This window comes from Tenrec ecaudatus, chromosome 1, assembly GCF_050624435.1.
Source record: "Tenrec ecaudatus isolate mTenEca1 chromosome 1, mTenEca1.hap1, whole genome shotgun sequence".
Classification (NCBI taxonomy): domain Eukaryota; kingdom Metazoa; phylum Chordata; class Mammalia; order Afrosoricida; family Tenrecidae; genus Tenrec; species Tenrec ecaudatus.
Window position 1 is genome coordinate 228,999,413 of NC_134530.1, and position 23,043 is coordinate 229,022,455.

Sequence of the window (23,043 nt, forward strand, 5' to 3'; positions counted from 1 at the left end):
GCCTCAGGTAAAAAGCAGACGCACAGAACTCAATGGGAAACTCAGGAAGTCTGAATGATTTTACAGATGGCTTCTCCCATCAATTGGAAAGGCAACTTTGAGGGCTTTATTATTTTTTTTTTAACGTACTGTGAAATAAACATCAACTGACCAGTCTCCCTTCCTCAGAATTCTTTTTACCCCTGAATAACGCATCGTATCACAAAAGATAAGAGAGATGCTTACACATCCTGGTCTATTCTACCTGGTCCAAATCAAGGCGAGTTTAGGCCTTTGTTTGGTAAGCAGACTGCCCACACAGGGCACATCTTTACAAGGCTGGCCTACCAGGGTACACTGCTGTGTCCTACCCACTCTTCCTCTTTCCCACCATCGCTCCTTTTCTATCCTGTCCAATAAACAAATGCACAGCCAAGTCAAGAGGGCAGCCTAGTCAGGAAGTGGCAAACATGTAACACAATGCCATCATCACATATCCCATGCCCATGGCAGATGTGGTCAATTGTGCACAGCATTCTATTCCCTTAAGCCCAGGTATGATCTCAACACCCTTCTCTCAGGTGCTCAAGCCAGACCCTACCAGTGGACTGGAGTTAACGTTTGAGATGATCCCTGGCTGGAAGATCGTTCTTCTCCACGCACCTGCAACACGGGAGGAGGGTTACAGTCAGAGGGCCACCGCTGGCAGGGTGACTATTTCAGAGGAGATACTAAGGTCAGCAAAGTCACTCTGAGTCTGACATCGGATTGTGAGGTCCTCCTTCCAGGTGTTCACAATGTCCCTCAGAGCTAGGAACAAGCTCTCTGGGACACTGAAAGAATAGAGCCGGACTGGGGGTTGACCCAGCAGCCAGGTGACCCGGGCAGTAAACACCCGCAGTGGAGTCAGGGCTAAGCAGTTGTCATCTCCTTGGTTCAGGTGAAAGGTATAGGGGACAGGATAGCCCAGGAGGATCCCAAACACAGTACATAAATTCCAGCCAGTGGACTGGAGCCTGCTGCAGGAGACTGCCGGGGTTAAGTTCCTCCGCAGCCCCTGCAAATGCTTGATGATCTCAGCCACAAGGCCCTTCAAGTCTGGAAGCTGGTCCAACGAGCAGAGAACAGGATGAGGCTGGGTGCTGGAAACATCCACAAAGGTTCGGGGACCACGCAGCACCTCCTCCAAGTGCTGGCAGGCATGCTCAGGGCTGATAATCAGGCTGTTTTCCCCTAGCTCCAGGATGTGAAGTCCCAGGGTCAGGAAGCCCAGGCTCTGCAGTTCCTCCAGATAGCTCTGGATCTGTGAAGGCCCTGCACAGTTACAGTCATAAAGCAGAGCTGGTTTCAGTCCCCGAGCCACAGCCAGCACCTCTGCAGCTAGGTGGAGGCAGGTGGCTCGAGGTGGGCTTCGTCTCCTTCCCATGCCCAGCGTCTGCTGAGCTGCTGCCACCAACAGCTGCGGGCTGGGTTTTGCCATGGGATCTTGTAGCCAGGTCAAGAACTGCCTCCTGAGCTATCCGTGGCCCCTTCCTTGGGCGGCAGCTCCAAGCTCCACACAATTGCGGAAGAAAATGCCTAGAAGCAAAGCATTTTGCGGAGGATTATTAACACAAGACATGACACACCAGGCAGCCTGCCCGCAGTCTTCCCAAAAGTCATACAGCATCTTCCAAAGGTCATGCTGTCCCTTTCTGCTTTGGAATGCTAGCCCAGCCCAAGTAAAGGGTTATCACAAGCACTGGTTGACTGTATGACTTTGCCTCTCAGCTCTAAAATACTGTGTCTACCTGCTTGCAAGTGATGCTCTGGTTCAAACTGTAAATCATTTGGGATGGCGGATGGGAGAGGACTTGGAGCAAGCAGGGCGTCTCTGGCAAAACTCCATGCAACTGACCCAGAGCCACGCTCCTAGGGAAAAGACGTAAGTTCCAAACGCCCAACTTCCAGTGTCAACTTGCCCTTCTATTCCCTTCCAAGAATACCTAATAAAGGTGACCTGATTAAACAAATGTATACTAGAACATCCTGTAACAAATAAGTAAAATTCGTTCAAATTGCAGGAGTCCTTTAAAGTTTTTTTTTTAAATCGGGGTGTCATGGTCAGTCATTGTTGGTTTATACTAAAAGGAAAAAGGCATTGCCATTGAGTTGGTAACAACCTACAGGACAGGGTAGAACTGCCCTTGTGGGTTTCCAAGACTAACGTTTACAGGGAAGAGCAGATGGTGGTCTTGACTGCCGACCAGGCAGGTCACAGTCCAACACGTAAACCCTACACCACCTGGGCTCCTGGACGGTCATACCACGTCAGCCTAACCCTAACACTTCTGAAAGCCCATCGCTTTTCATTCATCATCCTCTTGATCCTCCAGGGTATTAGTGAGGTGTGCCAAAAGGTCACGGTAAAAAAGTTCCCTTTCTGGAGCTCAGTGCTCTCGCCAACGAATTGGCACCTGCGTGTTTGGGGTGGTATTTAAATGTCTGCGGGTCCCACCTTCACCCTCCTGTGGACAGACAGGACCCGGGGGTGGGGTCAGCAGCGCAGTCATCCCCGCAGCCTCTCATTAGCACAGCGACGGGATTCTTTGTTAAAGGAGGCAGCGATTCCTCTCACATATAGTGTCCTGCCAGCTCGGCGGGCGGGCCGTCCTGCGAGACGCCGGGAATGCCGCTAGTGAAGACCCTTCCTCCCGCTCGACTCCGAGCCGCCTGAGACGCGCCGCAGCGGAAACCCGACCGCCCCCAACCAGGCCCCGCCCCTCCTCCGTGACGCCATCGGGCGCGCTCACGCACCTCGCGTTAGGAAGGAACAGGTCGCCTCGAACCGTGCCGGAAGTCCCGGCGCCCGCTGCCGCACCCCTTCCGGCCAAACGGCCGGCCCCACCCTGTCTGCGGAGGAATGGGCGGGGCCGAGCGGCGCAATGGGCGGGGCCGAGCGGAGGAAAGAGGCGGAGCTCGGCGGTGCCGGGTGCCGCCCTGCGGCCTGAGCGCGCAGCTACGCAGTTAATTCCAGGGCACGGTGACCCTGTACAACAAAGTAACCTGCCCCGTAGAGTTTCCTACATTACACACACACACACACACACACACACACACACACATACACGGTGTACATGTGTGTATAACTGTATCAGCTCAACTATTGAGTTCTCTTTTCAAATCGTATTTTAAATTGTTTCATAGTCCAGGAAGTGCTCCATACCTTTTATTTTTCACTCTGAATGGCTGTAATCTTTAAGGAAGAAGATGGCTTCATTTTTCTCCTGCAGAGTGTCAGGTGCATTTAATCACGGACCTTTGACTTAACTCTGTGGCTCCTCCCAACATGGCCTATCTTGACTGAAGAAGTCAGTGCTTTAACCCGCTTTGACTTGTATATGAAGAAATATATTTCGCCTCCCACCTAGAGACAGCAGGCATGCTTTGTAGAAGATTGTTTTACCCAGGCAAAAAACAAAAACACCCAAACTCACTGCCATCTATTCAATGTTGACTCATAGTGATGATCCTAAGACAGGGTGGAACTGCCCAGTGAGTTTTCAGGCTGTTTATGTAGACAACCTCTTCTTTCTCTCGCAGAGCAACTGGGACCTTGAGGATCTCAGCCCAACGTGTAACTACTACCAAGGTTGTAGAAATTAAAACACACACACAAACCAAACTCATCATCATCGCATCAGTTTCAACTCAGAGACCTACAGGGCAGGGTAAAATTCAAAATACATTTGGCCCTGTGAGTTTCCAAGGCTATAAATCTCTCTGGGAGCAGACAGCCACATCTTTCGCCTTTTGAGCAACCTGTGGTGTTGAACTGCTGACCTTGAGGTAGCAGCCCAACTTGTAACCCAGTACACCATAAGAATCCCTAATTGTGGATTGACTGCAGTCGGTTGTTTCACTTGTATGACTTGCCTCAATGCTAAATCTGAGAGGCTGAATTCCCAGAGGAACTGAGGAAACCTGTAGTTCTAGGCAAGGTTATGTTTAGGTAGGGTGTCGAGTGTGAAAGCATTCACTCTAAGCAAAAGGTACAAATAAGTACTGCTTTGTATGAAATAGATGAACATCCTACCCATAGGAAGCTTAAATGCTAGGGACTCGGCTTCCTGTTTCACGTGATGCGACAGCACCAGGGATAGCAAACGTTTTCCATTGGGACATTCAGATGAAAGGGAAAGGTAACACTCAGGTGTTCACATGTCTTTACCATCCATCCAATTCTCATGACAAGGGGTGGGCTCTTTTTTGCCTTTCAGCAGTTTTATTGGTATATAATTCACATATCAGACAGCAGTTCAGTCACATCAAGAAGAGCTGTAAGATCATCACCACAATCAATTTCCATCACTCTTGTACTCATCCGTGTTTGGTTCCCGACTTCCCTTCGACCCCCCCTGCCATACTCTAAAGGAACCTTTAAGCCAGTGACTGAGTCTCTAGATTTATCCGCTCTGGACAAAGGGAGTTTCTTGAGAACCCTCCTGAGGAAATGGCCCAAATTTGGGAACTGGGGTCATTTGTGCTCATTTCAGTCCAGCAAAATCTCTATTTGAAAAGATTATGTGCTTGTGCCTAAACCTTGGTATCTTTAGGGTGTAAAAACTTAACTGTGGACTAAAGATGGGAATTAACATAACCATGGTGGTTAGGAAAAGAAGAAGAAAAATAAAGACTATTTTAGTTTATTCATTTATTCCAGCAACAAATAGTTGAGAACACACCTTATGCCAGACACTGTGCAGGATGCTCGCAGCATAGTGCAGGACAAACAGTCGCTCTCTTCAGCAAGCTTGGAGTCAAGCAGGTGAAAGACGCTGAACAATTACAAGGGAAATGATCATTCCCAAGGGGGAACTTTGGAATTTCGGAAATATATAACAAGGTAGGCGATGTAGTTGGATGGAGTGGACAGGCAAAGCAGCGGAGACTCAACCCAGTGTTAAGTAATGAGAGGGCAAGAAGAAAACAGAGTCGCCAAGGAAAGAAACCTGGCATCCATCCTAATAGGACCGGAGAAAGAGCACCCAGGGAGATGTGGGGAGAACCCCACACGCATGTGCCCACGTCCCATCGAGGGTGCCAAACAAGAAAGCTGACTGATGTAGTTAAGATCACATAAAGTCACTCATCCAAGCCACCCCTCTAGCCCTTTCTTAGGCTTTCTCCTGCAGCTGCATATTTAAAGGTTAGTCCTTGGTACCCCAGAGAACAATGTGCAATACTCTTTATCATCTCACATTAGGTATGTGAGCTCCCATCCCTATCAACGCCCTGCTGTCAGGGGAAAGCAAGGTACCAGCCCAGACCCAATTACTTGACTTCCCAATTTACCTACGGTGAGTTCTTTTACCTTAGATCTACCTAGATACACACAGAGGCAACATCATTTCAGGACCAAACCCCTTATTTCACCTACTCAAACCAAATGACCAAAAATAGGTAAGGTTTCTATGCCTTCTAGTATACCTCCTCAGCTCTAGAAGCCCAACTTTGGCTTCCAATGGGGCATCTGGCTTTTACTGAGATTCCTGTGGAGTGACTCATGACTTTGTGATTGGCAACCCAATGTACAGCCCGCCAGCCCAAGTCCCCTAAAACCAAAAAAATGGAAAACAGAAAACAAAACAAAAAAACCCAACTCCCTGTCACAGAGTCAATTCAACTCCTAGAAACCCTAGAGGACAGAGTTGAGGCACCCCTGTGGGTTTCCGCGGCGGTAAATCCCTACAGCAGCAAATACCTCATCTTTCTCTCGAAGAGCACTCCGTAGTTTCGAACCGCTGACCTTGTGAACTGCTGACCTTGTGGTTGCCAGCCCAACTCGTAGCCTCCCATGCCACCAGGGCTCTCTACCAGGCCCTTAAAGACCCTAACATCAAGGGTTATAGTTTCTGAATAAATAAATATGACCCACTGCCACTTTTGCTTTGGATTGAGCTATTAGCATGGGTAGTAGGCGAGACCTGGACTGCCCGACTGTGACGTGGTACACACACGGCATTCAAGAGGAATGAGACCTGCACCCAGAGATTACCATCTTCTTTTCGTTTTTTGGTCTTGGAGTTCAAATTAGGTCTCATTTCCTCTCCAAATGAGAGACCAAGAAAGGAGAATGGCCAGAGCCTGAGAACAGGTTACCCGATGAGACCAGTTTGTAGGAGGCCCAGCTGCTTTGTTCTGCATCACACTTCCCCTGAATTCTGCACACCCAGCTCCCTTGACAAGGAAGGGAGACAAGCAGGTTGGTGCTAGTCCAGCCCAAAAAAAGCACCGCCCAGCCCTTCTGTACGCTGGCCTTCACACAGCAACACACTAGCTGTCGCAACTGCAACGAGTCCCAAGGAGAGTAAGACTGGAGCTGACCCCTCCCGACAAACAAGGAGAGTAGAGATACCAGGAGGATTAGGGGAGGGTGGGGGGAGAAATGGGGAATCGATCACAAGGCTCAACCTAGAACGCCCTCCCAGGGGGACAAATAATGGAAAAGAGGGTGAGGGGCAAAGGAGGATGATGTAAGATATGGAAATAATAATCTATAACTTATCAAGGGTTCATGAGGGAGAGGGGGAAGAAAGGGGGAGCTGATATCAGGGGCTCAAGTGGGAAGAGACTGGTTTGAAAATGATGATGGCGGCATATGTGCAAACGTGCTTGACACACCAGATGAATGTATGGATTGTGATGAGATGTAAGAGCCCCAATAAAAGTATTTAGGAAAACAAACAAACAAACAAAGAGGAACTGTAGTCAGAGGTTTACCTCATTCCCAATTCATCCTTTCAGAAGAAAATCAGGAAAAGAGCCTTTCCTCCGAAGGCTGCCTTCCAAATCCTCTACCACACACATCCACTGACATGTGTTTGAGAAGTGGCCAGGCAAACCCCTGACTGCTGATTGGTCCACAGAATCCCTAGGCTCCCTCTGTCAGCAGCTCCGTTTATGAGCTTGGCCTCTACAGCCAGGGTGACTTTCAGACTTTGGCACCTATTTCTATTTAGATGTCAAGCTTGGTTCCTAAGCAACCAGCCAGCTCCCCCGCCCACCACCCCCTTCCCTTTCACTCTCCCTATCAGGCAGGTAGCTTACTATACTAGCAGAACAGGTCCAACAGAGCTTGATCATGGACGAATCCGTGCTGGAGGGAACTTCAATAAAAGCAAGAGAGAACTAGAAAATAGGTGGTACACAAACAATGGCAGAAGGGTTTGGGTTCCCGGCACATCACCTTGTACAGGTCGAAAGAAGTCGTCCAATCAGTCTTAAAGCTGGATGCGGGCTCTGGCATCAATCCAAGCCGTTGGCTTTACAAGGGATGAATCGGAAGCCCACAGACGAAATGACTTGTTCAAGGTCACGCTATCACAAGCAAGAGCGGCAGCTAGAATCCTGGTGTCCCAGGCCCGAGTTCCTTCTACCACATTACACTACCACAGGGAGCTTCAGGAAGGACAGGGCCATCTGGAGAGTGATTTCTCCATAAATTACATCAACTTCTAAAGCGAGGCACATTTGGAAAGAGCCATAGACTAGCAACAGTGTGAGAGAGAAGAGGGCTTGAAAAGCAGGCTAAATCTGAATAATAAAAAATATCCATATGTACACTATTTCTTTTTAAAAAGGCTGGGAAGAAGAAGGCATCCATGATTACTGGGCGGGCAGGGCAGGGGGCAGTTGCATGCTGGGGGCGGGCTGCATGGGCTGCCAGCTCTCTTGGGTTTGCAGGATGCGGTACAGCTGCTTGAGCTGGGCGACGATGTTGTCTTTGATGTCAGGAGTGGAGATCTGCAGGCGGACACTGCCACTGTCAAAGGAGCGCGTGAAGTCCCCGGAAAACATCTCGAAGATCATGCGAGCCACCACAGGGATGACCTGCCCAGGGAGACATACGGGTGTTTGCACGCAACAGGAGGGACTCAAGACTCAAGCTTCTCCCTGGAGAAGCTTCGAAGCCTGCCCCGCTAATCTCACCTTCACCTCTCCGACCACCCGCTGCCAACGTGCAGTCTAGAAGGGACCCAAAGGAGGGGAAGGAACTTGATGCAGCATCACATCAGGCCTGAAGACTCGACCCTTCACTACCTTTCCTCTGTTGCCTGCCTCATCACAGAACCCTGGGAGGCCGGGCCAAGGAGCCTTTCTGCTCCTTCTGAGAGTAAGTGAGGACTCCCTCTTCTTGTGATGGGAGGACGGAATGAGGAGCTCTTATGCAAGGGGTACCGTTTTCTTGTGGTTCCATGATGTCAAGTTTATTGTGACCCTTGACAACCCCAGGGGACAGAGCAGAGCTGCCCCATACGGTTTTTTAGGCTGCAACCTTCCTAGGAGCGCGTGGCCGGGCATTTCTCCTCTCTAGCCAGGCGTGTGGGGTTCAGCCTCCAACCTTTCAGTTCGCAGCCAGCACGTGGTCACAGCACCACGGGCTCTTCAGTGTCCGCTCCGGGGGAGGAAGAACACTTGAACATGGGTAGAGGTGCTGGCTGCACGCCATGGGGCACATAACGGATGTCACCGCACCGTCCACTTAAAAGATAACTTAATGGCAAGGTGTTTTCATCACTATTTAATTTTTTTTTAAAAAAAACCAGGAAACTAGGGGAGAAGCACTTTTCCCACCAGGCCCAGTGAGGTCTCGGCAAGACTGAAATGTCAGTAAGGTGGTAAAAGATATGTTCTCCGTGAAATGGGCCATTCAGTTTTTTAGTGTCCTTTATCTTCTAACCTGGTCAAGTCCACTGCCACCCATGGAATGGAAACCTACTCAGGGCTCAACCCCGACCAAGAGGCCAAACCCTTGACCCAGACTGATCTTCTCACCTGAACCAAGATGAGCTTCCTCTCCAGGGGTTTCCCATCAGGCCATTCTTCTCCAAAGCACAAGTAGATCTCGAAGGGCGGCTGCTTCTCTATCTGTCCTTTCTGGTGGGCGATAAGTTCTGCGGAAAGCAGAAACATCACGTTGGGGATACGGAGTGACTCTGGCGCCATCGCTGGTGCTGCTGGCCACGAGTCACGTGTTGCCCAGTTTATTGGCAATGACATCGTCCCACCATCACATGCGTCCCAGGGGGTTCTTTGCACGGAGCATCGTTGATCTAAGCTCACTTTGGGTTTAACCCACCATGGAGATTTCACACCTCATGCGCTCTCAAACTGCCTGCTTGCATCCACCACTCAGGTATTTCCCCAAAGAAAAGACTATGATTGGCTAAATACGACGAACAGGGATCAACTTGCAGTCGCACTGTCTAGCATTTCAGGGATGCAGACAAGACTGTCTCTCTCTTCTGCCAACCTGAAAATAGCTTCCAGGCGCCACGCTTTACAGTCGAACTCCCTTCTTCATTGCCCAAGACACTTTCCTTTTTCAGTCAAGGCTCTCTCTTCTCCCTTCTTTTTCTCCAGAATGATTTTTCTTAAAATTTAACTAAGAGCCCCGCAGAGGGAGGAAACTGAGGAGTGAAGTGGACAACAATGGGGCAGAGAGGAGGGATGGAAGGGGAAAGACACAATTCCAGGGAGCATTTCACATCACTGGCCTACCAAAAAGACACTCACCACTAAGGAATGTTTCCAGGCAAAATAGCTTGACCTTCTTTTGTCTCTCAATCAGGTTAGGGGCAACGAGCGAGGGGGCACATGGCCCTGACCAGTACACCTTGCACTGGCACAGCCTGATGGCATAAATGGCATGCCCGCTGACCTCCAGGATCAGTCCTCTGTCCATGACGTCCAGCAGCTTGCTGGTGAAAAGCTTCTGCTTCTCATTGGTGATATGCTCGGGGCCTGGAAATTTCACCTGCTCCAGGCTGACAGGACCAAAGAGCTCCTCCTGGTCAGGCATGGGGCCCAGGTCCCCGTAGAAGAGCCGGCAGCCCTGGGGGTTGCTCACGGTCATGGTCTGCCCATACTCTTTCCCACGGTACTGAAACTTGATGTCCAGATCAGTCACTGCAAGACAACAGAGGACCTGAGTACCCTGCTCTCCCTATTCACCCCTAGGACCCCTGGGAGTCCATCAAGACCAAGCCCCGCCCAGCGCTGCACCTCCAGCAATAAAAGGTGACATCAAAATATCCCCAGAGGAACCACTCCAAAGACTGCCTGGAAACCAACAGTTCAAGGTCCATCTGTACTGCTTCTGGTCGACTGCCACGCCCTCAGGCTAGAATTTCATCGCACAAAGCAAAGTGATGGCACTGTTCTTTATAGAAAAAGAGGCTCTGCATTCATGGGAACTCAGGAGAGCTCCAAAGCAAGACGGCGTGTTACCGCTTCATTTCTGTGCTTCCTCATTTAAAGAAATCAGAAGAGCTTGAAGCACAATTCCATCTTTCTAAAATTGCCCGCATGTGGATCTGGCCTCACTAGCAACAGTGAAAGGGCAGAGTAGACAGCAAAGCAAATCTCCCCTCCATGAGCCCCTGCTGAACCCTACGGGTCTTAGGAAAACTACTGAGCCTTTGGGACATTTCAGTTTCTAGCACTCACACCCTGGACCAGGTGTGTCATGAAAGGGAGACCAGAGCCATGAGACTGATTGTTGGTTGAGATCAGCTTGTGACCAATCCTGAAAGAGGTTTTTATCTCTGGGTCCCAAGGCCCCTCAAATCCAGAACTTCCTTAACCAAGCCCACGGCCATTCAACCCTCTATACCATAATTGGTCTTGCCCCCAGATCTCCTAGTCACACTGATACTTGCAGGCCTCCCGCCCACCTATGAGGTTATAATAGCCGGAGCTGTAACCAATCAGAGCGCCACTTGGAGGCAAGTAGGCATGAGCTCAGGTTTCTTTAGTTCTTATCAGCCAACCAGAAGCCAGGCACTGGCAGCTATTCTATATATGGCAGAGAAGTGGGGCAGTAGGTAGGCAGGAAGTACTCGGATCCAAAAGCGCAGCTAGAAAGCCCGGGGCTCACTTACTTGGCAGAGAGCTGATCCACAGCTCTGGGGAGCTGTAGAAGGGCTGTATGGGCCCCGGGGGCACTTCCATCTCCAGAGGTTCCGTTTTGGGCCACACTGCTTCAGGGCTGCAGTTGCCCACACTGCAATTGCCTACGCTGGCTGGTGCCAGGGGAGAGCCTAAAAAAGAAGGATGTGGGTGAGCAGGTGGGGGCACCTCACAGGCCCATCACCTGCCCTGAGGCTCTGAGGACTAACAAGGTCAGTAGGTAGGAGTCAAGTACGAACGAAACTAAACCATGACCCAAAGGTGATTCCCGATCAATGATTTCCAAAGAATAATGCCATAGAAAAATGAGATTCGTATACGTGTCTGCTTTCCTTCCTAATCATATTAGCTGTCCCACGACATACAGAATTTGGTGATAATGAGAAGCCAGCGAGGGGCATTATCACTGAGAGTTAAATTAGAAAGGATGTGTGTGAGATGTTCCCAATTGCAAAATTTGACCTCCATCTGTCAAACAGAAGCTAACTCCCATAAATTAAAAAACCAAACAGAACCACTGCTGTGTGACACTGACTCACAGTAGTGACCCTGCAGAACAGAGCTGCTCCCTGGGGATGCTGAGGCTGTAAATGTTTACAACAGGGAGCAGAAAGCCTCATCTTTCTCCCTGGTGGATCTGAACTGCTGATCTTGAGGTTAGCAGCCACTACATAATCTACTCCACTACCAGAACTCCTTCCCATAACATGACCTTAAGTGAAGCAGCTGATGAGCTCTGAGCAAAGGTTAGTGCATAAGCATTCTATGGAGAACAGCCAAATCCTTTGGCATGCCTAACTCCTCTGGGAGGATACTTAAGAACCTAGAAAGATGTGTCTTTTGGGGAAGGAACTGAGAGACTGAGGAACGATAAGATGATAAGACAATCCTCTTGAACAAAATTACCTTTTCGTACCAGTATGAATTCTAAACCATGGGGAATCGTTATTTATTCAAAATGATCCAATCAATTCCTTAAAAAATAATGTTGAAAATCCACCCCATTTTGCTGCTATGACCAAAGATTCCTTCCAAAGTCTGTAGCTGCCTGTTCCCAGTCTCATCTTCTAGCCATCCGCTCTTCAATTGCTCCTCTTCCTCTGCCCAACAGCTCTGAAAGCAGAGGCTAATGATTCTCTGACCTGTTTTAATAAGCCTGGTTCAACCTACATATCCATTTTCCTTTTTAAAAAATATGTATTTACATTTTATTTTATTTATTTATTTTTGGTGTGTATATCTATCAGAAGAGTTTTTGTTTGTTTTTGTTTCATTTGTGTGTGAGAGCTTCCCCCCCAACAGTTGTATAGGAACATAGTTTACATATCATACAATTTCTTTTCTTTTTTCTTGTAATACATGTACAGTCCCCATATCCTCCCAGAATGGATTCAAGACAACACATAGCAAAAGGACATGGAACAAAACTTTAATCATATACAAACCAAAATAGGATATCAGAATCCTGGAAATAGATGGGGTCATTTCAGGGGGTCAGAATAACAAAATGAATCAGTCAAGGTTTGGGGAAAATACCCCAGATTTCCAAGTGTCCACCACTTAGAATCTCACCAGGTGGGGATGTCGCATGCGGCAGCAATGACCTGAAAGGCCCCCGGGAAACATTTCTTTCGTCCCCGCTTGGTTGCCGAGATAAAACGTCAGGATGAGTGAAGGAGGACCAGTGGAGAGACAACAAAAGTCGCTTCCTGATTCACAAAGCAGGGGCCGCAGGGGGCGTAGCGTGTGCTACAGAAACCGTCCCAGCATCCCAGGTTGTCCAGATGGCATGGGCATCTCATTGGACACACCGCAGCAGCTGTAACTAGGGAGGCAGGAAAAGACCCTGCCCAGCGGAGCCCATGCCATCTGACCAAGAGCATTGCAGTGCATGGAAGCTGCAGAAGAGCGAGGCCCCGTGGGTCCCAGACCATCGGACGACGAACCACAGGAGACTCAGAACTGGCCTGGCCACACACTGGAAGGCTTCTCATGGCCTGACTCATTTTGCTGGAAAGCTGAGTTCACAAAGCTCATAAAAATAAAATTTAAAAACGTCTCTTACACGTGAGCTCTCTCAAAGCCTAAGAGGAGCAGCTGGAGTTTCTTATAATACCGTCCAAGTGGAGTGGATCCGGACTTTAAACCAAGAATTTCCTTGCAGCTCATGAAATGACGTCTGCACTTGGCCGGAAGGAAACAGGCAGTTTAAGAGCGCTGATAATAGAGTGGGCTTCAAGAAGTTCGTGGAAATGTGGAACTTAAGGAACATGGGATTTTTGTCCCACAAACCGTTTGAAGCTGCCTCACAAGTGAAATTGGATTGAGAATGAAAGTTATTTGTTTTTATAAATTTTATATTAAAATTTGAAATGTAAAATGTTAGGCATTCTCTGAATCAAATTTTTGTTTTTGTAAATTTATAAAAAATTGCATAAATATTTATAAAAATATTGATTCAGAAAATGTTCTCCAATCCCCAAACCTACCCCTCCAGTCGCCCTCGAACTGGACAGCGGAGTTGCTGGGACTTCCCTGGCAGGGACTCTGGCTCGCCAACAGAGCAGCGTGATGGTCCAGCACTAGGTCACTGCTCCCAGTACATCGGTGGCCAAGGGGCAGCAGTTCCAAGGGAAAGGCCGCTTACCTCCTCTTCATCCCTCTGTGCCACGCCCACTAGTCACACTCACCATTGATGTTCAGGAAGGGGAAGGTATCCTGGATGGGAACGTGGTGCTGAGACTGATCTAGCTCATCGTCCTCGTCATCTTCGTCTACGTCATTATCTTTCTCATCCCAGGGAGCAGATCCAGTGGATCCTAGCCAAGAAATAGAGACACACGCCTACACGTGAGCACTTCAGGTTGCAGGGCCACCTGGGCAGCTGACCCACCCATCAAGGTTAGAGGGTGGCTAGCCCAAAGGTCCCCCAAGTTCAGTGTGTATCCTCCATGCCCTTGAACGAAAGAGTGGGTGAACCAAGGGTGCATCTTAACTCACCACTGGATCCAACTCACCCTACACAACCCTATTGTTGGCTCTCTTCCCCTCTGCTATCCGCAAGCTCCAGGTCCTACTCCCTTCCAGAAATCTCCTAATTCTTTTTCGAACCTTCTTCCTACCCACGAGCCTGCCTCCTCAGGAGGTCACCCATCTACCACCCTTGAACCAAAGTGTGAGGGACAAGTCTTCATTTCAGGGTCTCACTGGATTTATTGGAGTATCATTCTAAGTGACCTGGCTCTTAGTTGGTACTTATTGAGCGTTAGATTTAGAGAAGATCCAGGCCATCTTCTCTCCACAAAAGTATCCTATGAGTTACATGATTACACACCCAACGTATCCAAAGAACTTAATAGCTTTTTTATGTCATGTCAATGGATTTTTACAATAGCCTTTGAAGCACGTAGGAAAACGGAGAGCCCATGTGTGACAGATGAAAAAACTGGAGGCTCAAGAGTTCACGAGACTTGAAGCAATAAGCAGCACACAAGAACTGAAGTGCTAACAGCCTGGTTTAGAAGTCAAATCTTCCAAGTCTCCACTGCTCCCATTGCACACTTAAAGCATTATCAGGCTAATCAGCCATTCCCCAGAGGAACAGGTCAGCTATGCTGAGTTTACATCTTTTGTTCCTGGGTCCTTCTCAGGGAAAGGCTTTCTTGCTTTACCAGTCTCGCACGTGGTTAGCTAGGCGTCTCTGTTAAAAGCAACAGTCTTCTCTCTTAAAAATCCATCCCCAACAGAAAAGTGGGTGAAGGGAGACATCGGATAGTATAAGACAGGACAAAATAATAATAATTTATAAGTTATCAAGGGTTTGGTAGGGAGGGGGGTGGGGAGTGAGAGGCTGATACCAAGGGCTCAAGTAGAAAGAAAATGTTTTCAGAATGATGGTGGCAACAAATGTACAAATGTACTTGACACAATGGATGGATGTGTGGATTGTGATGAGAGTTGTAGGAGCCCCCAATAAAAATGATTTTTTTTAAAGTCTACCCCTGGCCTGGCCTTCTGCCCATCTTCTCCCAGCAGCTGAGGTCTCACCTGGGTTGATGATGGAGCCCTGGGGCTGGGGGATGTCGCACACTTGATAGATCTTCACTGGGTTCATGGGCACCTCCTTGGTACCGTCATACATCAGGTTGAACTCCCTGCTCTTGTTGAGAGCACAGCGGAGCTGGGCCTTCCATTTCGCTGGGTCAGGGTCATCCACCCCTTCCTGGTACTTTCCGGTCTCCACAGCCCAGGCCTGAGGAACGGGAAATCACAGTGAGTGCCTGCTGGAGCCCCAAACCACTGTAAAAGGTGGGCTTCTTCCTGCTATTTCTCTCTCTCTCTCTCTCCAAATCACTGTAAAAGGTGGGCTTGTTCTTGATCTCTCTCTCTCTCTCTCTCTCTCACACACACACACACACACAAACACACCTGCATCTCTCTACCCCAGCCCCCCTTCTATAGAACCACTGCCCTTAGGACCAAGCAAGGCAAGGCCTGAGGGAAATGTAGCATGCACAGACATGATTTAAAAGCAGAAGCCACATCTCAAGCAACGATGCCAGCACATGTCAGATGACAGTGTTATAGTGAACAGTTGAAAATACAGAAAAGCTGAGAAGAGCATGAACTAAAATGTCCATGATCCCATTGGGTGGCAGGGCTTGAGGTAGTCCTGGGCCCCTCTTTGGTCTGCACTGGAATGACTGTGATAGTAAGAGGCAAGGCAAAGAGGAGGCAGATCGAGTGCCGAGTGTGGGCTTGCTGCTCCCTTTCTGCACACTCCTATCAGCTGCATGAACAAAGGCTGTGGAAACCAAGTGCATTCAGAAGAAGAGCCTTTGGGAGGGCAGGCAGCACCCTCCCGGGGGTTCGGTTTGCCCCACTGGCTGAGCACATGAGTCATAGCCGACACAACCACCCACTGCCCTGGAAGCAGCATGTGCCAGCCTCGCCTGTGGCACAGGCTAAAACCGCCTTGGCTCCTCCTCTCTGCTTTCCAAATGTGGGGACTCGCCATGATTTTCCCAGCCAAGAGGACAAAGCCATCTCTGCAGGAAACCCTGATCTGCCCAGCCCACAGGCCAGGGTCCTCAGGAATAATGGCGGCAGTAGAAACAGCCCTACCTCCCGGTCTAGGGGGCACTGATGTTTCTGCTCACAAAATAGCCGCTCTCCCCTCCTGGCTGACATGTTTTCAGATCTCCAAGCTCTCTTGGGAGCCCCTGTGGCACTGTTGGGTAAGGATCGGATTACTGACAGCAAGGCTGGTGGTTCAAACCCACCTCTCATTCCATGAGAGAAAGCGGAAGCTGAGTGCCAGCCTCAGAAGCCCTATGTAGGATGACTGCGAGTTGGCATTGCCTGGGTGGCAGTGAGTGGTTAAGCTTTCTTTAACCTGCCCAGAGGGAGGCTCCGCAGGAGTAAGACCTGGGGCTCTGCTCCAGGGAGGACCACAGTCTAGAAAACCCCCTGGGACACGTCCACTCTGTCGCTAGGGACTGGACTCCTCGCCAGGACAGCAAGCTGTCACCAGCCAGGACAGCAAGCTGTCACCAGCAGGGTGGTGTGTTCGGCCGTAGAGACGAGGGATCGTGTTAGCAGAGCACTCCAGACAGAAAGCACCAAGGTCACTTTTTCCCAGTTGGCAGGGCCTGTCGCCTGGTCCAGCCCCAGCTCCCTGCCCTCCACGCTCCCACGGAGGGCACTTTCTACCCATCACTAAGACTTCTGAATTCCTCTCCAGTCCGCGTCTCAGAGCTTCGCAGCCGTGCGGAAATCTCTTCCAATAGCTCCTCTGAATCTCTCCTCCTGCAGTTCAGAATCATTTCCTTTTAGCCTTTTCTCGGACTTGGCCTTCTTCCATGTGTTTTGTCTATGGAATGAAGGGACTTGATCAAGTTGGGCCGCCCTAGGAGGGTTTGCAGGCACCAGGAGGCCTGATTGCGGCTCCATTCCATCTGAACCCCCTCAGGGGATTTCAAATTCCCAGACCCCTAGCCTGGGAGTGGGGGGGCACATCTCTAGTTACCCAGGTATCTAGCTGCTGGCTCCCCACATTTTCTCTTCTCTTTGTTTGATCCTCTGTCCCCGCCCCGCCAACTCAGGCCGTGCAGCCCTTGGCACAGGTCTAGAAATGTCTGTGGCTCCCAAATGCCCTGCCCCTCCATGGAAACTATCCAGACTGAGCCAGACCACAGGCCCAGCCTTCCTGCTTACGCAAAGCCATACCCCAGGCCCCCCTCAGATGACCCCGAGGCCGTAAGGGCGATACGGCAGAAGCCCAGGCCCTCGACAGTCACCGTGAGCAATTAGCTGGGCTCTGCTTATGATTCTTTTGATTCTTGCTTCTGAGAGATCTTGGTCATTGTGCAGGGGTCTAGTTCTCTTCCTAAATTCAAAACCAACCTTGCGTTTCTTTCCCAAACGTTATTTCTCTTGATCTTTACAATAATCTTGTGAGGGCAGACAAGACTGGCTCCCTCCTCTTTTGGGAAGCTGATGCCCAGAGAAGCTACATGACTGGCTTGGGATCACACATGCAGTTGAGAGGAGTAGGATTTGGAGCCAGGCCTTGTTGGGAGACAGCAAAAGGGGGGTGGGCAGTTAAAGCTAGATGCAAATCTTGGCCAGCTGGGCAAGTTACATGGCCCCTTGGGAGACTCAGCTTTAGTTTGCATCTGCAACATGAAGGGAATGACCTCCCTGGCACGAAATTCAATGAGATGGTACGTGTTGGGTACATTTAATGGCAGTGCCCACCAGTATGTCCCACCAAAGGCCCATGGGAATCAGGGGTCTGTGAAACTACCTGCATTCTGCTCCTGGCTCCGGGCCTTCCCTATCACCATTGTGCAAGCAGATGGGCAGATAGAAGTCTGATGAAGTGGCCTCCCCGCAGCCAGCACTAAGCATGCACACAGTTCCTGAGTGGAGCTTTCAGAGACAAGCCTCTTCCCCTATAATCTGCCGCCACCAGACACTTTCACATCAAACCCAGCTTCGGGCCAAGGCTTTACTGGGAGGCCAACCGAGCCAGGGTAAGGGACCTTAGACCACTGGCAGGCCATGACTATCTCAAGGCCTGCTCCAGGAACTCCGGCAAGATGGCTCACAGAGATTTTCCTTATCGCTTTTACATCATTATTTATTATTTTAATTTAGAGAGCTTGTTTACTTTTTCCTAAGTACCGTTGGACCAGATTCCTCTTTTCTGTACCGAATCTAATTGAGTTTGGCGGGGTCGGTGGGGGGCAGGCAGTGGTAGGTAACATTTCTAAGACGATTGGTCGTGGAACCCTAGGCCTGCCCCTTCTGACCTTACTTGATCCAGCCTCAGCAAGAAACCTGGGAAATCAATCTTGAGAGGCCCAAGGTGGGGACTGAATCTCAATTCCGATGTCCACCTTGTAAACACCGGCAGAAAAACGTAAACTCATGTTTCCATGTCTTGAGGGTACAGGAGCTCAAGCTCCTTATGATGGAAGCCTGAGCAGTAGGGAGGAGCTGGTCTGGAGCAGAGGCCTGACCTCCAGAGGGGAAAACCACACGGAACCCCTTCCCACCAACCACCTTCCCACTTTCTTCTGTCTTAAATCAAACTTGGGTTTTCCTTAAACTTGGTAAAAAAGTCACGTGATTAAATACTGTCTTCAGTTAGATAACATGACTATCATACCAAAGCTACTTTCTATTGAAGAAAACCTGTGCACTGAAAACTTGGAACCAAGTCACTTTACATTTTTAGCAAGGGTTAGAGTTCTGGGGAAAAGATTTTTAACGGCGAAAGGAAAACGTCCTGAAGACCCTCTGCACCCATCCTACCAGCTAGCTCTGTTAGAAACCCAGGAAGTTGATAGTTCAGCCCTGGTCCCAATAGCCATTCCCAGGATAAAGCCACTCTCCTTGTGGCAGAGTCACGGAGCGAGGGAACAGGAGCCCGTGACTCCTGACCCTTGGAAGCTTTTAGAATAGCCACATCACTACTTGTGGGAATCCGCCAACCCCGCCTCAGATCCTTGGAGACATGAGCTGAGTACTTTCGGCCAATGGGAAAGAATAAAGCGCTTCACACATCATAGACATGTCCCGACAGGAGGAATTACTGTGCTGGTGAGGTTGGGCACCCGATCATAAACAGTTTCTCTATTTCATAACAGTTTTGGGTATTTGGGTGTCTTCCCTGGGCCAAAACAGAACGCAGAAGAAAATGAAGCAAATGAAAACAGGAGGGGCTGTGAGAAGGAGAAAAAGTTCAAGTCTGATGACAGGCGTTCTTTACCTTGAAAATAGTATTTTCTTCCTCTTGTTGGGGACTGTGCCGGGTGGCATGTTTCCAGGGGATCTGGAAGCGTTTGGTGTCCCTGTGTAGCCAGATGAGCCCCGGGTACAGGCCACTGTCCACCTGGGCCACCAGCCAGGGCTTCAGCCGGACTCTACGGGGGTGGAGGGCCATAACCTAAGGGGTGGGGGGTGGAGAGCAGGAGAATTAGGCCATCCACTGGGAACTTTTCCCAGCCACTGTTCCCGTATGATAGAGCTACAGTTTCAGTAGATTACAGAAAAGAAACTAAATATGGGAATAAACAGTGCCAGGTGGGGAAGAAAAGAAAGGGGGTTAAAAGGTTCTTTTGATTCTTATTCCAAAGGCATTTATACTTCATGCTCTAGCCAAATCAGACTTATCATGAAAGTAGATCACATTTCTTCTATTTAAGTCCCGCAGCAGAAAAATAGAAAGGTGATGTCATTCGTGCGGGGACACAGTCCTTCCTGAAGCACCCGGGGCTTGGGGGTGGGGGAGGGCAATGGCTCTTTTCAAGCTCATCACAGGGGAGAAGGGAAAAGAAAAATGCATCATAGAAACGGCAGTATGGGGAGGGGGTGGGGGGGCTTCGGATCGCTTGTGGGGAAATGGAATGAAAAGATAATGGCATTTTTCCCAGGAATGTTTCGAAGCCCCCGCATAGGCAAGAAGCCGAAGTGCCTTCTCTTTTTAAACAAGACAACTCCAGGCAAATGGGCACATTTTACTAAGCAATGACACTCGCCTTGGGCAAGAAGGAAGTGAAAAGTGCCTGGGACTGGGCTCTGAAGTACTCACTCCCAGGGGCGCGAAGGCCGCGTCTCCAAAGAGGGCCTCGGGTCGGCTCCCCTGTCTCCTGGCCACCCCAAGATTCTGGACCTAGAAAGAAAGGGGTTTCAGCTGGTTATCCTGGGGACAGTTTAGTGCCTGGCAGAATGTGCCCAGTCATTTGAGTTTGATAAAGCTCAGACACCCTCAGATACTGAAATGCCACCGTTTGCAGGCATAGGACAAGCCCTGTTCAGGTACGACAGCCCCATCACCTGGGTCTGTTTATCTCCCCACAGGGGCTGGAGGGAACGGGGTTGGTTGTAAGCGCCAGACTGGGTAAAGTCTGCAACCAAGACTCATAAAAATACACGGGCGGGCGCAGTAGATAACAAGTCTGCGGCACTTGCAGGAGGAAACAATGGGCTGCCCGGACCGGGTGTCGGAAGAAAACCAGTCACGGGGAAGGTGAGAGGATTTGGGGAGCAAATAATGAATGTGGGAAGGGGGAGGGAACACTAGAACTGATTGTGATAATGTCTATACAATTCATTTCAAAAGCAATTTAACCACGACGGTGTATGATCTGTGAATATTGTATTAAGAACACTACTACAAAGAAAGAAAGAAACCAGACTTGACCAATGGTTATCATGGGCAAAGAAGAAAGCCTTGTTACTCAGCCAGCATTGAGTTCATGGTGATGGAATTAATTTGGAAATGGATCTCAAGAAATGGTTGTATTACATGAAGAGCATAATTAATCAATGGCACCGAATTACACAATTAGAAGTTTTGGAATGGAGAATGTTTTGTTGTGTCTATTTTTGCCACCATTAGAAACAAATAACCATATGAGTAAGAGTGAGTACAAGGATGAAGAAACTGTTCTGGAATTGAATATGGTGATAACTGAACAACCGCTCTGGATAGGATTGAATGATTGCGTTGCATGACACGTGGACGACACGCTAATAAAACTGTTAAAGAAAAAAAAATAAAGAAAACCAGTCACTAGAAAATCATTTCAAGACATCCTGGTAGTTTAGAGGGTAAGCTGCTCAGCTTCACCAAAAGGTTCGTGGTTCAAATCCACCAGCCACTCCATGGGAGAAGGACTTGGTGCGAAAACCTCGTGATCCCTTTCCTTCCGACTTGCAGCCTCGGAGCTCCAGTGGGGCAGTTCTACTCCGCCAATCACCATGAGGTGGAACAGAATGAGGACGCATCACAACAACAGAGAACTGTTTGCCCACACCATTGTGTTGGGACTTTTTTGAGTTGTTTCTTTCTTTCTTTCTTTATGTCATTAAAAGTCAATTAATTTTATTAAATAAATAAGTAAATATATTTACAAGCGTAGTTTTGTATTTTTTAATTTTTTTCAGATATTTCTTTTTTTTTCTTTTAATCATTTTATTAGGGGCAGAAAGAGGTACTAGGAAAATTAAGATTCATTTACATAACAAATATTTGTTCATCCACGACTACGTGCCTACTGTTGTGTGAAGGACTAAGCGAACCCCATGTTTTCATCAGAGGTACCTTCCTGAGGACATCCATGCTGGATGGAGCTCCTGAAGCCCCACAATGACCTGAGGAAGATACCTAAGTCACCTCCATGTCTCTAAGAGGCCCTCTTGGAGCCTAGTTCAGAAACAAGACCAACCGAGTAAGCCAAAGGCACTCACTTTGAAGAGCTTAGCTGAAGGGGTAGCCCCTACCACCCTCCCCTCTCACCCTAGCCAGACTCCCAGTAGGGAAACCCAAATCCAACTCAGTCTCTGGCACTTTAAGAGCAAGGCAGGGCCTACTCTCACCTGAGCTTTCTGACCCAATTACCAAGTCCTGCAACTGAAACCTCCCCTCTGGGGGCACAAGTCACTGTGGCTCTGGACAGGGGAGCCTGGCGGGTAGTGTTCAATCCACCCCTCCCACCGCCCCCTCATCCCCCCCCCCCCCCCGTGTCCTTGGCTTTGGTTTACGTTGTTTTATTCGGAAGCTAGTCAAACCAAAGAGGACATTGATACCTCATGTCAGGAAGGACCGCACATTCGCCCAAGGACAAGTTCTACCTTCTCCTCCCCAGTCTCAGCCCTACTGGAGAAACAATTAAAGGAAGGGCCAAGAGAATAGGGAAGTGGTCAGTGAACTGGGCAGCCTGGTTAGGGGGTGGGGGGAGGGAATAAGGGGGCTTTTTGGAGATATTGCAATATTGGCACGTCCTGGTTCTGAGCGTGTCAGATATATGAAATCCCATCTTGATGGAAGGAAAAAGCCCATCTTGGCTTGAAGAAAAGGGTTTATCCTCTTTGATCCACTGCCCATCAAGAAAAAAACCTCAAGCAGCCTCAGGTCATGGCAAGGAGCTGCCACACAGTGATGGGGTGGGAGAAGCAGCCACCCAGAGAGATCAGTGATTAAGATCGAGAGCCCTGGTTCTCAGTGTTCTGCTGAGATGGCTCTACACCTGAGCAACCCCGCCTCCTAGCCCCACGGGAAGGAGCTCCAGCCTGCTCCTCCCGGCCCCACCTCCCTCCCTGTCAACCTTCTCCACCTATTGAAAGTTTGCCAAGACCTCCCCTTCCTCCTACCACCGTAATGCAGACTCTAAAAATAGAGAAGGAAGCACTGGACACAACCAAAATGGCCAAGGGAGGAATGGTGAGTTGTGGGGCATCCACAGGCTGCAATACGGAAGCTGCCACCGGCAGCATTGTTTCTGAAGAATTTGTATCACATTGAGAGACATGATTACAAAAGGAAATGGAGGAGGAATTGTCCCAGGACAACATTGGCAACCACGCGGTGTTTTCATCTTGTAACACAGCCTACCAAATTTTAAAAGGGAATAGAGATACACCAACTCCACAAGATGTTCAGGATAGCTGCCCCATGATAGGTTTGAAATGATTTCTTATACTCTCCTATAAGCTTTAGATAAGGAGCTACAGGTGTCGTGGGCAACACATTAATCTCCTAACCCTAAAGCCAGCAGGTCACACCCACCAATTCGCCTGCCTGCAGGAGAACGAAGAAGC

General features: G+C 49.2%; 2 protein-coding genes across 3 annotated transcripts; both read right to left on the reverse strand.

Moving 5' to 3' along the window:
* Positions 1-65: 65 nt before the first annotated feature.
* Positions 66-2,835, reverse strand: C1H1orf74 (chromosome 1 C1orf74 homolog). Of its 2 annotated transcripts, none has more exons than XM_075529879.1 (2): positions 2,776-2,835; positions 66-1,557 (listed from the first exon to the last, which is right to left on the reverse strand). In XM_075529879.1, the coding sequence occupies exon 2, from the start codon at positions 1,457-1,459 to the stop codon at positions 668-670; it is 792 nt and encodes a 263-aa protein (XP_075385994.1). In that variant the 5' UTR covers positions 1,460-1,557; positions 2,776-2,835; the 3' UTR covers positions 66-667. The 2 variants fall into 2 exon arrangements, with proteins under 2 accessions (XP_075385994.1, XP_075385985.1); XM_075529870.1 differs by lacking the exon at positions 2,776-2,835 and adding an exon at positions 2,477-2,718.
* Positions 2,836-6,923: 4,088 nt separating this feature from the next.
* Positions 6,924-19,384, reverse strand: IRF6 (interferon regulatory factor 6). The gene is made up of 7 exons (XM_075540566.1): positions 19,211-19,384; positions 14,980-15,184; positions 13,623-13,751; positions 10,905-11,063; positions 9,538-9,930; positions 8,797-8,915; positions 6,924-7,851 (listed from the first exon to the last, which is right to left on the reverse strand). The coding sequence occupies exons 1-7, from the start codon at positions 19,382-19,384 to the stop codon at positions 7,627-7,629; spliced, it is 1,404 nt and encodes a 467-aa protein (XP_075396681.1). The 3' UTR covers positions 6,924-7,626.
* Positions 19,385-23,043: the final 3,659 nt, after the last annotated feature.

What these genes read in the sequence shown, in the direction of transcription:
- C1H1orf74 (XM_075529879.1), bottom strand. Translation starts at nt 1,459, where the DNA reads ATGGCAAAACCCAGCCCGCAGCTGTTGGTGGCAGCAGCTCAGCAGACG.
- IRF6 (XM_075540566.1), bottom strand. Translation starts at nt 19,384, where the DNA reads ATGGCCCTCCACCCCCGTAGAGTCCGGCTGAAGCCCTGGCTGGTGGCC. An exon ending in GGGCTCCATCATCAACCCAG is followed by an intron (nt 13,752 to 14,979) that starts GTGAGACCTCAG and finishes TTTCTTGGCTAG; the next exon opens with GATCCACTGGATCTGCTCCC. An exon ending in GTGGATCAGCTCTCTGCCAA is followed by an intron (nt 9,931 to 10,904) that starts GTAAGTGAGCCC and finishes GTTGTCTTGCAG; the next exon opens with TGACTGATCTGGACATCAAG.